General features: G+C 48.5%; 1 protein-coding gene across 2 annotated transcripts in view; it reads left to right on the forward strand.

Moving 5' to 3' along the window:
- Positions 1-17,735, forward strand: part of PCDH19 (protocadherin 19) — a 59,842-nt gene that overhangs the window by 24,950 nt on the left and 17,157 nt on the right. Inside the window, exons 3-4 of one of the 2 annotated variants that reach the window (XM_027780240.2) lie at positions 3,224-3,282; positions 6,300-6,472. In XM_027780240.2, the coding sequence (XP_027636041.1) occupies positions 3,224-3,282; positions 6,300-6,472 (232 nt within the window). The remainder of the gene's footprint in view (positions 1-3,223; positions 3,283-6,299; positions 6,473-17,735) is intronic. The other variant, XM_005232741.3, reaches the window with a different exon arrangement.

The raw sequence follows: 17,735 nt of genomic DNA on the forward strand, positions 1-17,735 counted from the left end.
GGCCTCTTGATGATGCACTTTATGAAGAGCGCACTTTCATCGGTGCCAGCCAGCCTTACCTTTTCCCTCTTTTTTTTGTACTTCAACTTTGTTCTTCGGGCCTCATTAAGAGAGGGAGCGGTTCCTTTCCCAATTAAAATGTTGACATGCTGGAGATACTCTCCTTCGCTGTTGTTTTGCCTCTGTTTGTGAGTAATTGCACTTTGCAGGATGAACTAGAATTAGATCAAGTGAACTTCGATTGAATAATGCAACCATAAAGCAGCCCTTCTCCATGAAAAATCTCATTTCTTTTTTATTTTTCTGTTTTGATCCCCTAGCCTGCATCTAGATAACCTTGATGGATAATCCCATGGCTGAGGAGAGGTCTCGTAAACTGCTGGGCTGCCTGATGCACGGGCGGGAATGTGCCAGTACAGGCAGGGCAGGCAGCTCTTGCCAAGGGTGCAAACCCTCGTCCCAGGGAAGCAGATTTCCCATCCTTCTGGCCATGTCTCTCCTTGTTTTGTCCGAAATCTGGAAGTAATTAGCATTAGTCGTGCTGCTTTTGGTGGCATGGGGGATTCGAAGCTTGGGAACGGATGCTGTGACTGACCCCACGGGAACCCGCTTGCTTGCATTAGTGACGTGGAGCATCCTGAGCAGGGGGGACACGTGGACCAGGGAGTCTGCATGGGAAGGGTGTTACCTCAGTCCATCAGATGTGATGGGAGTTTGCTTGTCAGTGAATGGTTTCAGTTCAGCCAGGATTTGGTCGTCTTTTTTGGTCAGAAATCAACAGCAAAGCTCCCAGTGATGTTGGTCAGAGGGGGATTTAGTGTCTGTATCTGGGCTGCGGCACATGTGATGGCAACACATGCGGTGTTTCCTCAGCCTGTGGTGGTGTTTCGGCAGCACTGGTCAAGCATTCCCTGCGGATAGCCCTGGGTATCCCTTGGCCCCTGAAGCCTGGGCGGTGCAGCGACAGTGCTCTGAGCATTTTAAAGCTCTGTGTTGTACCTGCATATATTGCAATTTGCCCTCTGGGTCCTCTCAGCCACCCATTCCTCTCCTGGTTTTCCCAGGGCTGAGATGAGCCCATAGGGATGAAGCGCACATCTTATCAGAGAGTAGTGGTGGGTACAGGGGGTCTCACACTGCTGCTTGGCGTGGCAGTGGGGCTGGGGGTGTGGGGACAGGGCCAGCTGAGGCTCCAGGCTTGCTGGAGCCATTGCCACCTGCACCAGTGCAGTGTGGTGGACAGGGCTCCCTGCTGGGCAGGAATTGCTCTAAAACTGGTTCCTGTCCCTCCTGCGCTCCATTGCTTGGCTGCCCTCAGAGCCCCTTTGCAGGGCTGGGATCTTCCGTGGGGCTGCTGGAGGGGGATGCTGTGGGGTGGCATCAATCCCCATGGCATGGCAGCGCCAGGATTGATGGATAAACACAGGACCAGTGTTTTCTGCAGTGTTTAAAGCCTTGGGCATCACAAAGTTTAAAAATACATGTGTCCATTTACTCCTGAGCTCTAACCATCAAAGTCGTCCAGCAGGACTGAGGATGCAGGAACTGCAGGGACCAGTAGTTTGTGCAGTAAATCTCCTGCGTGACTCTCCAGCAGTAATTACTATGTGAAAGTAATAACTGAGCTGTGCTGAGTGCTGGGCCAACTCCCCCGGCTCGCAGCTCCTTGCATGTTTCTCTCTGGGAGGTTCCTGTTTGGTAAATTAGACATTGTGCTGTATTTGAGAAAAGGTCACATTTAACCAACGCCGCCTTTGCTTTATTATCTTGGCAGAGCAGTGTAACCTCTGCTGGGGTACGATTGGATTTCACATTCGGCTCTGCTGCAGCAGCCCTGCTCCCTGCATCCTGCCATTGTGATTACGTTAGCAGCAGACTCTGCTTTCCTTTATTTATTGGGACATTAAAGATGCATGCATTTATTTTTGCCATGTTCATAATTGCCATAAAAACAGGCCATAGTATCCCAAATTGGCACTTTGGGAAGGAGAGTGGCCACGGGGCCAGGGTGAGGAGGAACCAGGACAGGCTGCTGGGACAGGTGACTGTCCCTGCTTCTGTCCCAGGAGGATGCTGCTGCCAGCCCAGAGGAAGCGGGACAGAACAGGGTCGACCCCTAACTCTGCCAGGGGTGTCTGGCAGGGGCAAAGAATGTCCCCCAGCCCAGGAGTGATGCTGGTGGGAGCCCAGGTGGGATCCCTGCAGATCTGGGCAGACTTTGGGTAGAGGGACAGATGGACTGGGGTGCCTGACCTGCCTCCTCATGGGTCCCTGAAGCCCAGGGAGGATCCTGGCCTGGCCATGCAGATCCCACCGTGTCCCTGACATGGCTTCTGTTGTGACTCACCATGCACCTCCCACCTCATCCCACCTCGTAGCTCCCACACATCCCACCCTGCAACAGCCACTGCATCCCACCATTCAGCTCCCATCATGTCCCACCGTGCATCTCCCACCATACTGTACCACGCAGCACCCACCACATCCCACCCTGTGGCTCCAACTGTGGCCTCCAGAGTGCTAACACCTTGCTCTCTTCTCTACTTTTTGGTTGCTTTTGTCGGTTGCTTACCTGCTGCGAGCACCAGAAATCCGGGGCTGTGTAATCAGGTTAAAAGTTAGTGTGTCAAGTGTGGAGTAAGTTAGTGGGTTTTGCTTGCAAATGACAAATCCATTGGCTTTTCTCCCCTGCTTTTACTCCCCTCCAACTTTTAAGCGTGTTGCCCATTGTTTGTTTTTTTATTAATAACAGAGCCCACTGTCTCTGCAAATGAAATGATGTAAAACAAAGAAAAGTGCCCACATTAAATTCTCCAGCAGGGGATTACCTTGCTGGCATTTACATATCTATGCAATAAATATTTTAACGTGTTAATTATACACTAATAAGAAAAATACCTTTTGAACTTTCAGTCAAATTGACACACACAGAACCGAGTCCATCAGGGAATTAAAAGCAATTAGTTTTGTAACAGAGCGTAGTCACATTGTTTCTTCTCTGCAAATTGTTCTGTGGTCACCAGCCAGCCTTGGTTTTTTTTTGGTGAAAGCTGGTGGCGAGACCGACAGGGACTGGAATCTTCCACGTCTGGCTCCGTCCCGCTTGCTGGGGTCTGTCCCGAGCCGGGGTGCTCCTTCCCTTATGTGGGGTTCAAACCTGGCCGTTCCCAGTCATGGGGAAATCAGACTTGTAACCATCTCCCTTTTCTTTTCCTCCTTCCAGACTGAAAACTACTCCTTTGATTCCAACTACGTGAACAGCAGAGCTCATTTAATAAAAAGGTACGTAGGCTTGCTTGAAAGCACTTGGGTTTGCCCAGCCAAATCCTGATTATTTAATGTTCTTCCTTACTGTGTTATATACGACTTGCTTTTTTTAATATGCAAAACGTTTCCAGAGTAATCATTTGATTTTAAAAACAGTATTTACTTCCTATTACGTCCCATTGCTCTTGGTTTGCAATAAAGGAAGGGTTTTTTTCTTTTCTTTTCCTCCTTCGCGCTGGGAAGTTGCAGTGAGTTAGGTGGAGTGCTGTTACCCTGACAACTTTCAAATTCATAGAGTTTATTCTATTTGAATGCACAGGAATAAAATGATAGATCTGGATGGTGAGATCTCCCTGCCATGTGAGGCGGGGGAAAAGAAAAAAAAAATTCTCGTTTGGGGGCAGATAATTGGGTTGGATATGCGCTCACTGTTTTAGGTTGAATGCCGAGGCAAAACAGCACTTTGCGAGGCTTTTTTCTTCCATGGGTAAAAAGGAAAATATCGGTTCAGTTGCAACCTGGCAATTACCCTTGGGGGAATTTAACTCTTTACATAAATAGTGGTATCCTCAGAGCTTAGTGGTGGCAAAGAAATGTCTCCGGGAGGTTAACGCTGGGGTTATCTGGCTGAACCCCGCTGGGCTGTGCTAAACGAGAGGTGAGCATCCCCCTGTGGGGCAGGCTCGGCTCTGCCTCCCCGGCTATTGCCAAGGCACGGAAAGGCACTGACACAGCACAATCAATACCTGTCAGGAGGCCGCCGCGCAGGGCTGGAGGGCCGTCTCCCCGCGCAGGATGCGGGCGCAGGAGGTGGCCGGCAGCTCTTTGCCCACCTCCCCTCTCCTCCCCAGGGACCGGCCGAGGTGTGCAGCGAGCGAGCTGGGTCCGTGCCGGTGCCCGGTGGGGTTGTGCCAGGGTGCTCTGCAGAAGCCTTCACGGCAGCAGGGGTGTAACGGAGAGCAGGAGCCGGCCCTGAACTGCTGAGATCTGATCTGAGCAGTAAAAATATCCAATTATCTGCCTGGCTGAGATCCCATTTATTTACATCTTAAAAACACAAGGAGTAAGGGAGCTGTGAGCACATTGTTTAAGCAGCTTGGGTTCAGCTAGGGAAGGACAGGTGTATTTGCCTGCGTGGCTCGTGGTGTTTAATGATGCTAATGCGATTGTGAGAGACGACGGCTTGCCTGCGTCATGCTGCCCCTCGCCGGAGAGTCTTCAGCCATACTGAAAAAACCCCAATCTATTAATCTTTCCTCGTTCACACCTAAGATAAAGGCAAGCAGCCCGCCCGCCTGCTGCAGCAGGGCTTACTCCGAGGCTGTATTGTTTGGGAAATGCTGCTGCTGCCGATTCCCTGAGACCTGCCCATCCTTTAGAGAAGTGTCAGCCGTGGAAACATGTCGTGTGGCTGCTGCATTACGGTCTGGTTCACTGCAGGGGAGATAAATGCATTGTAACACGGGTTGCCTGCGCATTATGAACAGCAGCTCCATGTAGGACAGTGTTTCCCCTCGCTTTCTACCTTTGTCTTGTACCTTTAGTACAACGGGTGCTGGGAACACTGTGCAGACATCTAAGAACAAAAAATATTTTCTGTAACATACTGTGGCATCATTTTCATCCTTTGCCTTTATGAAGATGTTGTAGCTCTTCTATCTTTGGTGAGTGAATCTCCTCAAATCCAGCACTTTAATTAATCTATTTGTACTTTTCCTGTGTTGTCTGCCTGCCTCTCTCGCTCATCTATGCACACACAAATGAATTGTAGATTTGTAGTGCTTTCTTAACTTAAAATTCTTTGATGTCACCTGGAATCAAAGTCAGTGGCTTCAACAGGGACATCTTTGTTTAAAAGGTAATGTTTGAAGGTTTACCAGTTTATATGTATTTCAGAGCTACCCCCTTGTGTGCTTTTGCAAAGCATCAGATGGTAGGTGGTCTGCTTGGTTTCCGTGGAGACGCAAAAGGGTTTTTCAAAGTAATGAAAATCTCCAGCTCTTTGGGGCTTTGAAGCACAGGCCGCATCACCCACCGGTGTTTCACACCAAATCAGCCAGCAAGAAATTTTGGGGCCGTGGGTGCAGGTGGATCCCCCCGATGGATGCAGATTTCCCATGCCAAGGCTGGGTGTGGAAGGAGGCGCAGGGTGGGTTGCCCAGGGACACTGATGGCTGTACCACCTGGGGAAGGCACATCTCAAGATGTCCCTGTGACTTGCTGCTGGGTGTCCTGGGGCATCACCCCTTGCAGGATGGTGGCGAGCAGCAGGAGGATCCCAAATGCAGCCAGAAATGAAACTCTTCCATCCCTCCAGCCTAGCAGCTGTGGGGTGATGAAGCTGCTTGGCCCTTGGGGGAAGTTGGGAGCAGCTCAGGTCTAGCCGGCAGTGGCTGTGCTTGCAGGGGATGTCAAGGAGTTCAACTGTGTGTCGGATCTCCTTAAGGCTGTGAGAACTTGGATGCAGCATTGCCGGGTTATTTTTAAAAATAAGAATGGCATTGTCATCATGAAAATGAATTCCTGTTTCTAGGAAGACCTTAGTTTTCAAACTTTAAACAACCAGGATTTGGCCTATAACCTAAAAAATTGGGGTTTAGATCCTGTGTAACTTCAATATGTGGTAATACGACTTAAGGGAGCCGAGTTATAGAAACGGCTCATTCAGTGTATATATTTTAAATTTTGTTTTCCAATCCTGCTTCACTCTCAGCTTCCATACTACCCAGAGCAGATGACTGACACCATCCCCATGGGCAGAGGCAGCCTGCCAGGCGGGACAGGCTGGATGCTGTGTTTCAGGGTGCTGAGCAGGGGGTGTCCCCCCCTACCTCCCTGCACCAGCTCTGTGTGTGTGGGGAGCAGCTCCAGCCCTGCTGCTGGGTGCCGGGATGGCAGGGGACTTCCCTGTCCCTGCAGGGTGCGAGGCTGAGTGGTGGCAGCAGTGCCACCACCGCAGGTCTCCCTGTACGCCATGGGGCAGTGGGGGCCACCTTGTCCCACCCAATAAGTCATGACTGTGTCTCCCCCAGCAGCTCCACGTTCAAGGACTTGGAGGGGAACAGTCTGAAGGACAGCGGCCATGAGGAGAGTGACCAGACGGACAGCGAGCACGATGTGCAGCGGGGCCTCTACTGCGACACGGCCGTCAACGACGTGCTGAACACCAGCGTCCCCTCCATGGGTTCCCAGGGCCCTGAGCAAGGTGAGCCACTGCTATGTGCCCTGGGGGCTGCCCACCACCCGCCCAGCCCCCACACGCTCTGTCGGTGGCTCTGGTGCTGCCTCAGTGGGTGCACAGCAGGGATGAGTAGCGCTTGCAGGGGATAATGCTGTACGTCATCAGGGTGCTGGGTAGATATAAATTAATATTCACGCCGCGCCTGTCAGGTAAGTGAGCATTTGGGATTATCCTCTGTTTCACAGGCAGAAAACCCAAGGCCATGAGCACCCGCCTGACAGCGAGCGAGTGGCGGCGTTGGGATTAGGGCAGGAATTACCGGTGCCGTGCCCAGGGCTGGTCCCTGCCGGCACTTGGTGCGCCTTTCCCTGCGCGCCCTGCTCGCCATCTCCGGAGCTCATGTGTGGGCGCCGTCTGGGCAACTTTTCCGAAAGGACAGCAGAGCGTGTGGGCAATCAGCCGGGCATCCCACGAGGGATTAGCTCGGGCTGGTGGGTGAGGGTTTGCATCTTTTCCCCAGATAGGCGGTGGGCTTTCAGCTCTTACACATCCCCACGCGCAGGGATGAAGTCCTGCAGGAGCCAGGCTGGTATTAGCTGGAGGAAAGAAGTCAGAGCAGTTCAGCTGAGCCCAGGCCGTCGTTTGTACTTGGGCATGAATGTAGCTTTTAATGTCTGACGGATGCGAAGATCCTATGCAAACATCCTGTCTTTTTCAATTAAGAAGCCTGAATGCGGTTTGGTGCTCTGGCGCAGGGGAGCCTCGGGGCGCTTGGCTATATCTTGAGATAAGCTGTAGCTGAGGCTCAACTGGAAGCCCCACTGCTAAAAGACTTAAGGATATGAAAACAAAATGCTGTGATTATGAACTGGTCTTCAGCTGTTTAATTCAATTCATGGTAAACATCATTAAAAGCCTTTGTTTTGCTGTCATAAAAGAGTCAAATGGGGGAGAGAGAGTTCTTGCCATCTGCGCCACCGATTGTTGGTTTTTTTTTGCTGGAGAGGAGCTGATCGCTGTATTAATTCTCGATAGAGTCTGTTAAATGGCCGTAGTTAACCCTGTAAGACTCCACGAGGAGGGGAACGTGGAGGTCACCTACCCATTCCACGCTGCCAGCCACACTAATTGGAGAGGGATGGCATCCGCAGCGATAATGTATTTCCAGACAACCCTACTGTGGCCAAAGATGAAAAAAATTAAACATTTATATAACTGTACAGTGGCAGTTTAATTCTCTGCGGACCAGTGCCGTGTCAGAGAATGCAGGCTGATAGCTATCATTTATTATTCTTCTATTACAAAGAAATGCTTTTTCATTTCGATCAGGAGAGGGTTTCCTAAGATGCGTTTGCAGTAAGGGATGACTGTAGGAGCAAAAATGTTCATAATTGATTCCCATCCCGTTGAATGGTCTGAGCAACATCTGTTAATTTTTTGTCACATTTCTTCAGCAAAAAAACCAATCTCAATGGACTGCAGATAGGGTTTTACAGAGATTACATTTCTGATAAGTCTTCATGCTGGCTCTGTTGTGCACCAGATAACAATGCAAATAAGTTAAAGAGGATGAGTTGGAGGCAGAGCTTGTTGAAGGATTCAGATGGAAATAATATGGTCCAATCTGTTGTAACATGAACTCCTCATTGCACGTAAAAGACTCCCCCAAAATCAGGAGTATTGCCAGAAGGCGACTTCCAAAAGTCTGCCTCCCAGTGCTGCGATGGCTAGGGGCTTGGTGCTTTTGGCTCTGGTTTGTTTCTGGGAGGAAACTGGTACGCCAGCATTGCGTTGCCATGCAGCTGGACCTGTAGGCAGGTGTGCTGGGGGGCCAGCTCCCATCCTGCAGGACTCGTGCCGTCTTGTGCGGAGGAGCAGTGGGGACTCGCCTGCGAGGTTGTCAGGATGTTTGTGGAGCAATGAGAGGAGCAGCGCAGGCAGGGGGGTTAGCAGTTACTGTCATAGAAGCTGAAAAAAAGGTTAAAGAGAACATTTTCTGAGCTGATTTGTCAAGCAGGGACTGCAGAAAATAATCAGGAAAATCAAGATGCTGAGATGATGGTGATAACAGCGGTTCCTGCATGATTAAAGCGATGGTTTTAGCATGGTAATTTTTACCCGATTTTGGGTCAGAGTAGCAGGGCAGGGAAGAAACACAAGTTCAATGCCAAGGATGCGCAGGACCAGAGCGCAGCCCACTGCCCTGAGCACGTGGTCTGTGGCCAAACGGCAGCCTGGTGGCTCACGTCCCCCTGCTTTGCCTTTGCTCGCTATCCCTGCCCAAACCACATCTGATATAATCCCAGAGAAATGGGGTGGGAGAGTCATCAGAGTTCGCTCATTAGTGCTAATTATCTCCTGCCTGGGGGCCCGGCGAGGTGCCCCGGTGGCCAGGCTCTGCTGGGCTTGGACCTCGCCTTGTGACACCATGAATGCTTTGTGAGTGGCCAGCTATCAGACTTTGTCCAGGTAATTTGGGCATCTTTATCTGCTTGGTGGGTAATCCTGGGTCTGCTGAAGCAAGACGCTGGTTGGCAGAAATCCTTGCAGCTCAGGGGTAGAGGGCAACCCCTCTGTGGTGGCACTGGGACCTGTCTGGCCAGCCGTTGCCTACTCAGATGCTGGATTTTCTGCAGAAAGAGGTAGGCATGGGGTAGGCATGGATGGGTCCAAGCTCCTTCAGTGTTCTTCAGTGAGCCCAGCATCGGTGGTGAGTACGTGGCCATGGGAGCCCCAGGGACCTACTGCAGATGCTCAGGTAGCCTCCAGGCCCTCTACCCCTTCTCTGCCCTGGTGCTGCTTTTGGGTGGGAGTGACACTAGCTGCCAGTCCTGCTGGCAGGAGCCCTTTCTTTTCCTTTGGAAATGACCTAGATTTCCAGAGAAATGGCAAATCATAGCATGGAGGGTGTCGAGCTTTAGTGGGTAGCAGCAGGTCATCAGAAATACTGCCTGGAGCTCAGCCACATCACTTATTTTGGGAGTAGGACTTCTGCCCAGTCCCTCTTTACCTCAGGATCTTAATTATTGATTATAAATTCATCAGTTGAAAAGATGGCTGTAATTGCTTTAATATGTACCCAATTTGGAGTTCATTATCGCCCAGAATTGTTTTCCTTCCCCTGCTAATTGATACCAAATGGGACGCTGAGGAAGGCGGGCACCGGCACCGCTCCACCTTTTGCGATTGCCTCGCTGCTTAATTATTTGTTTATTTGTGGAGGTGTTAAGCACTGCTAGAAGTTTATATGCACTCCTTTCCTAATGGTGTCCTCAGCTGAACTTCCAAATGGATTTGTTGGAGAAAGGGAGGGTTTTGAGTGGCTGTTGTATCTCGGCGACGTTTTGGGTTGGCTGGAGAAGTCTGCTGGAGGATGGGGGTAAATCCTTGGGTCCCCCTTTGTATTTTGGCCCATTTCACCGCAATGTGGTGTGGAGTTTCTCCACATCCTGGTGTAACCTTGACCCAAAGCCCGGCACTGGAGGATGCCTTGATTTCCAGCAAGGAGGTGGTGCTGGGCAGGAGACCCACGGCTGACATCACCTTTGTGGACAGCAGTGGGTGGTGCTGGCAGCCGCCGGAGCTTTGCCGTCGGGTTTGCAGCTCCCGACACCTGTTCCTCCCAGCAACGTGGGGAAATCTCAGTGTGAAATGTTTTCCAACACTGCAGAGCGTGGTAGTGCTTTTCCTGGGAAATGGCAGTGCAGACCAGATGTTTCAGAGGGTAATTGAAAATTCCATTTTATCAGAAAGCATTTGCTGTCAAAAAGTTTTATCTTTACTTCAACAAAGAGGTTGATTAGATCCCTCAGGACCTGAATTAGCATCTTTGAGGTTAGATACTCTGTTTTGTGATTCAGGTAGTTATTCCTCCCTTGGTTTTGCGCGTACTGGGACTTTATTTTTTAAATCCCTTTGCCCTCTTCCAAGCAACATTTGTGCAGGTCTGGCTTGTTTTCTTTGTGTGGATGCATACAGGCGTCTAGATCTGCTTAAATGTTTTCTATTACCTTTTTCACCTTGCCTTGAGCCAGAGCCATCCTTGTACTCTGTAAGTCATAGGAGCTCTTGCCAGCATAGAAATCAGAAAAGAACTTTTTCAAATATGTGTTTTTAATGTTAGAAGCAACAGATTTCAAACTTCTCTTAATTCCCAGTGCTGGCCAGTGTTTTTTACCATCAGTCGTAGAAAGAAAATCGTTGGCCCAATGAAGCAGCGATTTGCTGTTTAAGATAAAAATAGAATCCAAAAGAAAACGCAAAAATTATAAACACACACTAATCATAAAGAAGCCAGTGTTAGAAACAGTCACCACAGCCATAAAATAGTGAAAAAGCTTTCAAATCAAGGTGAGAGGGTTTTTAAGCAATGTCAGTAATGTGTCTCTACAGAGAATTGCTTCTAAAAGCATCGCTTCCACTTTTCTGGTGCCAGATCAGCAGTAAAGGTTGGCGTGAAATGTCATCTGGAAAGACCTGATCCTGCATACATTTCCACATTTGAGTAACTTTGCTCACATAGGTGGTTTAATTGTGTCTGAGTCTCATAAACTCCAGCAAGACAAAGGGTTCTTTGAATAGAAATGGGCTATATTTAAATGCTTACATTAAGTCTTTTTTATACTATCACACAGTATAGGAACAGGCTTGGATGTAAAGGAGAGCCAGGCACGTGATACTCACCGAAACTTTTCTTGCTGGTTGCATCCCAAATTATTCAGATACGTCGTCATTTAGGGGATCAGGTTTTATTTAGAATATTCCAATTGGCTCTTATGCTCATTTCCATAGTATCTGGGTGCATTTCAGTCATGAATTGAGAACATGACTAATGGTATTAACTGGAGGCAAACACAGGTATTAGAAACTGTTGATTTTGTAAGCTGATTTCCAGCAGTCGTTCCACCTGCAACTCCCTTTTACTCTGCAGAAAAGCCTTTCTGAGAGCTGTATGTATGTGAAGACCTAAGTGACATATTGTAGGGCTTTGGAGGCTGGAAATACAGCTGCATTTCTCTGGAAGTTTCTACAAATTAATAAAAAATACCTACTTTCTTGTATTCATATATGCAGCACAAGACATAAAGTATAACATTCATATGTGAGTGACAGCACATCCCTTAAGATGGATAAATGCTGTAAGCTTTCTTTACAGGGCAATGCCAATTATTACAGCTCTTTTGATTTCTGTATTATTGCACGGATCTCTCAGTAAAGTAGCCTCAGCGAGCTCAGTGGTGCTCCTGCAGTGGCCAGCCTGGAGGGAGCAGTCAGCTTCTCGGAGTACTTTGAAACCCCAGAGAAGGATTTTTATGACAAGTGGCTAAGCCGGGCTTTGGGAAGAGGAGTTGATTGTCTTATGATTCCTTCACTTTTACATGATTACATATTGAGCATCTAAGCTTGTGGATGGCTGTGTGGTGGATACTGATGCTTTTGTACACACTCTCTCTCCATCCTCCCCATGCGCCTGCTGCTGCTATCGCTGCTCAGCGGGGCTCGCAGGGGGACATAATATCTTTTATTAGACCCGTGAATGTAACTGGGAAAAAAGATGCCAAGCATTCAGACTAACAAGTCTCTCTTCAGGATGACCCTTACTGCTGCCAGGCATGTGGTGCTGAGCTCCACCTTCAGTGGGTGGGATGTGGGCAGGCAGCACTGGGCAGCGGGTTGGGCTGCCCCACCGATGGGCTCAGCTTCCCTCACCCCCCTGTTGTGTGGCAGCAGAGCAGGGCAGCGCTCGCTCCAGGAGGTTTAATCTGCACACAGATGTACTGGCTGGCATGGACAGATCCCTCGTGTTGCTTCTTCCTTAGGTTCAGAGCTCTGTAGCACTGAGCACAGCTTGGAGAAATCCTTGCGGGAAACTGATGGTGGGGCAGGGTTGACACTGAAGTCATATCCACAGCAATAAATGAACGCCAATCCCTTTCTGCAACAGCAGAACTAAATAACAAACAGATGTGTGACCTCCTTTGTTTGCATAAGAAGCATTATCATATATCCCACATTCCTGGCACTCTTTCTTCAGTTTTCAGGTTCCTTCCTTCAAAGATATTCTTGCAGTGCCTCCATCACTGAAGTTACTCAGTCCACAGTCACAGAAGTTACAACTTTTAGATCCTCAAGTCCTTTCCATCTAAGCACAGAAAACACTCACCAGATGTGAACATTTTGGCAATTTGGAGAGGAAAATTAAAACTTGGATCCGTGCCCTGTTGTGTAGGTTTGTAATGGATGAATGATCAACCCAGAAAGTTGAAGAGTTTCTAGCGTTTTATTGTACTTTTTAATGAGAATTTGTCGAATTTAGTTATTGCCTACCCATATTTTTGCTGGGTGACTGGAGAGCAATTTATAGGAGATATGAAGAAGTGATATTTCTGATTAGAGTTTCAGCTTCTATTTGTGCTTGGTTTTGTTAACTTCTAAACTCCAGCCCAAGCAGAAGGTTTGCGGAGAAGATCTTCGTCAGGGTTCAGCTGAAGGATGGGGTGGTGCTAACCCCTGGCTCTCCCAAAGCATCCTTTTCCAAAACCACTACACAATACTTGGATTTTCAAATATTTCTAAGATAAACACACAGTTCAGTCAAGTTTGCAGCTTCCTTTTCCCTTATAAACAAGCCAAAAAAAGGCTCACGTGGACCTTTTTTTTTTACTTTGCCAGTAACCCCAAGGAAACCATTAACACTTTCTGTCTCACAGCAGTTAAGACGAGCAAAATGGTCAAGGTAATGGCCATCATATTTAACAGTAGGGAAGGTATATGAATAAAACCAAACCTTCTGCTAACGCAGCAAGCCAGCACTTCCCGATCTCCTCCTGTAATCAATCTACATCGTTAATGACTCTGAAAACAGACTGAACTGCTGGGGCTGGCACCGGGAAACTTGCATTACAAACTAACCATCTCTTATTAACCTTTCGGTGTTTCCTTCACAACACTAATTAGAGCCAAATAAAACTACTGTTTGTGAAACTCTTAAGTTAAAATACAATTTTCGGAGGAAATATGGTAAACTCCAAAGCTCCTGTTTGCTTGGCCTTTCTTTTTAATTATGATGGAGGATGGCTGTTACTTGTTTAACAGAGGCTTACATGATTAATGCTGCAATGTTACTGTAATTAAAACAGCAAAAAAAGATGTGATTGGAGCCTGTATAATTTACAGACATCTCGGCATTCTGGTGGCAGAGCAGCTCTAAGTGTTGCAAAGAGGAATCATAAAAATTTATTCTAATTAAACTTGCCAGATTGACTAAACAACAGGTGACTTATGTAACTTGAGCGACTTGCTCTTGGGGTGAGAAATCATCTGAAATCAGTGAATTATACAAAGCTGTCTATTATTCCACTAAATGTGAAAGTGTGTGCTTACCATGGCAACCTGCATCAATTTTGCAGCCGCTGGAAAATACAGGGCCCTTTATTAAAGGAATAATCGCCGCAAACAGTGCGCTGACCCGCAGCTCTGCGGGCGCGGGGGGCACGGCACGGTGAGTTTCGGAGCATCCTTCTAGGCACGGGCAGTTGCCGTCGGGTTAAATCTGCTCCCGCTGTGTGGAAACACGCACAGGCAGCTCGGGGGTGATGCGGGAGCGGTGCTGGGCTGGCATCTCCGGAGGGGCTGGCACATGTTGGGTGCCTGTTTATTTCCCCTCAAAAAAGTGGTGCAGCTAACTTTATAAATCCAATAAGGATAAATCATTTGGAGCTCTCTTAATTATGCTTGTGTGCTGCAGAGAGCTGTAGGGCAGGGGACTGCATCTCCCCTGGGTGCAGGGCAAGGAGCCCACCCGTCTCTGAAATACAGTGTATATGGGTGAGTGTCTAAACTGCTCTGGTTCCAGCAGATAACTGCTGAAGGGAGACACACCACTGGGTTTGTATGTAGGTTGTTTTACTAAATGATCTATGTAATAATATATAAGTCAAAACTCTGTAATAATTGGTACCAAACAGCAAAGAGAACTTGCAGCTTTTATCTGTCTTAAGGGAGGCGCTGCCACTCAAAACTCATGAGCACTATATTTTATTTCTCATACAGCATATATGAATGTAAGAGAGTAGATATTTCTAAATGGGCCACAGAATTATTAAGAATTTCGGCAGCCTTTCCTCGCGGTAGACACGCAGGTATGCAACGGAATAGGCTGGGAAGCGGGCGCACGGGGCTGCGCCAGGCTCCGGCTGGGTTTGTGTTGCCTTTGCTCGGTGATTTCCCTTTCTGTCCTGCATTAACCCCTGTGTCTGTTTGGCAAACAAGTTCTTTGCAGCCAAGTATACTATAGATACATGCTAGCCACAATGTGTATAATCACGGTAAGCGTAATGTGGCCCTATTTTTGCTGAGTGTCTCTAATAGTAATGATCAGCTTCCCTACTCCCAGCGTTCGCTCTGTTAGTGTTTTTATTTTTCAGCAGAAAGCCTTTCTTGTTCAATTTTCCTGATTGTATTTTCACCCTTTTTCAAGTGTGGAGAACAAGTTGCTTTGTAACCAGCTTCGTTAGCTACTCACATGTTGTGTGTCATTACTGATAGCCACAGCTGGCTGCGGGTGACAGCACATGGCAGCGGGTGACCGGCGGTCACCACTGTGTCCCTTCACCTTTGGGCAGTGACGGTCACACTTGGGGCAGGGAAGTGGAGTTGGGTGGAGACAGGTTGGGGTCGGGCTCTGGGTGTAGGAAGGAGGAGGACATCTGGATATGTGGAATGAGTAGTTGTACTGAAAGCGGACCTTTATCCTGAAGAAATCCTGAGCTAACGTCAGTCCCTCTAAGGAAAGAAAAAAATTGAACAAAAAAAAAAAAAAAAAAGGTTAAAAAAACCCTCTCTGAATTGAAGCAATAGGAAATGAGAATTGCTGAGAGATACTGTCATGTGGGTAGCGGTGCTACCAACCTTGGGCTGCAGTAATTACCTCTATGCATGCGATTTGTGCTTGGCTACGACTGAGTTCCCACATCAGCCGGTGCCCAGGCTATATTCAATCAGTCCCAGCTGGAGAAAACTCTCTTGGATCATTTGGTGAGACTTCACCACAGATGCTACCTTGCGTCTGATGGAAGCACTCGTGAGCTGTGTACCACGAAGCCTCCCTGGCACGTGGGAGACATGTGGGGACAGGCGCGGGAGGTTGCCTGCGGCCAGGGGCTGGGGCTGCCTGCGAGGCGGGGGCGTGGGTGCTGAATCCCGCTGCTGGGCGCTCCTGGCCCATTCCAGGGAGAAGACTTTGCTCCGCTGGGTGCATGCCAGAGAGAGTAGGTTTTGTAGTTGTTCTTGCACTGTTTTATGTGGAAAATGAAAGAGTGATGAGCGTTGCTTGGAAATTTTTGTGAGAAGCCCGAGGATGGTGGGTGCCTGTATCTCTCGCAAACCAGAATAGGTCGGGCGCTTGATTTCCTCTGACTGCTTTGGAAGTGTCGGCTTCATTAAAGAGACAAGGCAGGGGAGTAGCTGCTGCGAATGCAGCAGGCAGTGCTGCCTCGCCTGCTGGGGCACGTTCCCAGTTGGCTGGTTTAGTAGGTGAGCTGCTCCTGGGGCAGGCGAGGAGCCTCAGGGTTCATCCTGCGAGAGGAACAGCTTTCTTAATGCAACTCACTGCGCTTCTGGACATGATGCAGCTCAGTGAGAAGTTATAAAGGGGCAGCTCCTGCTCAGGAAGAGGAATTTGTCTAGAAACCTGCAGTCAGAACCACGCATAGCAGTAATTCAGGAAAGCACAGAGAGCCAGAAGTGTTTTTGGGAGCGGTAGGTGTGTTAGTGGAGGGTATAAATACCTGTGGGGAGGGTCTGGCACACTCGGATGGGTCTCTGGGTGGGCCCTATGTATATACCGACCTTTCATTTGGGTTTCACTCTCTGTTTACCAGCCGAGTTATTTGTGCCACTGACATTGTTGCTCACCAGCACATTTCAGCGCGAGCCGTGCCTTCCGGAGGCTCCGCTCTGCACGGCCTCGCTGTGTCTCCTACAGCAGCCTCCTGAGAAGGCATCCCGGGGCACGCAGGGCTGCCGTCTGCCTCACAGCACTTGCCGATTGACTTCCATGTCCTGCATCTGTTCTGACAGGCAGTGCTTTTGCAGCCGCTCTCTGATTAGTTTTGGTCCCTCAGATGCATTGATTTACAGACCTTTCTCTGCAATACAGCTTTTCTCGATGACAGTCCATGAAGCACATGATAACTCAGCAGCCTAAATTATTCAGGCAAATTGAATGTGTTTGGCTTGTTCCAAACTTTTGTTTCCTTTCAGTGCTGTCAGGAGAACAGGTAGCCGTGATGCTTGAATCCAGCTCATTCAAGTGCCAGGGAGACACAAACAGCTCAAGTATAACCTGTGTTTTACCTCGTTTGTCACTTACTTCCACCTTCAGCCATGCTTTTTCTGGGCACTTTTGTGCCTGGTAAAAATGTCTGTCTTGCATCTGGAGTTGCTCCGCTCCGCTATGCTGCCGGGCTCTGGGAAATCACTTCATCTTGTGGTGGAAAAGCCCTTGTAAAATCCCAAGGAAATTCTGTATCTGTTCCACCCTTTAGCCATGTGTCCTTTTGTGGAAGTATATTCACTCATGCAAATACTTTGATCCATTAATCATCATTGTAGGATCCAGGAACCTCAAATTAATGAAGACAAGTAATTAAAATGAACAATCCCACCTGCAATTCCCTAATCACCTGACCTCTGCTTTGTTAGTCTCCCTCCATTGTTACTGGGTAGGTACGTTCAATTAATTCACTATAGAAATCCATGGAAGCCCTTCACTGGGCAGACGTGCCTTGCAGGGACTGCCGAGCTATGCCAGACGGGTGGAGAGCAGATGTTTTGTCAGTGCAAAAAATGTCCCCTCGCTTTCTGGAGACTGTTCTGCAGCAGGAACTTCTGGGTCTAACTGAAGGCATTGGCTTTCACTCCCCAAATGTGTGTCTGGATATCTAAGACCTGACTCAGAGCATGTTGAATCCAGCAGCTGAGACCACTGGGCTTGAAATAGGACCCAAGAGAGATGGCATCCTTGGGGGACACGCTCTGAACTTTGCTTGAGACATCGGTCATCTAAGCTGGAGTTCAGGAGTGAGCTCAGGGAGAAGATATCTGCTGCTGAGCATCTGTCTTAATTCAGCAAACAAGGCAGAGCCACTGCTGGAAGATGGAGGTTTGCCTTGGAAAATTCTAGCTGCAGATGAGACACATGATTTTAGGAATTAGAATAATTACCCCCTGGAACAGGTTCCCAAGGGATGTGATATATTCTGTATCACTTAGAGTCTTTAATTCA

Source organism: Falco peregrinus, chromosome 13, assembly GCF_023634155.1.
Source record: "Falco peregrinus isolate bFalPer1 chromosome 13, bFalPer1.pri, whole genome shotgun sequence".
NCBI lineage: Eukaryota > Metazoa > Chordata > Aves > Falconiformes > Falconidae > Falco > Falco peregrinus.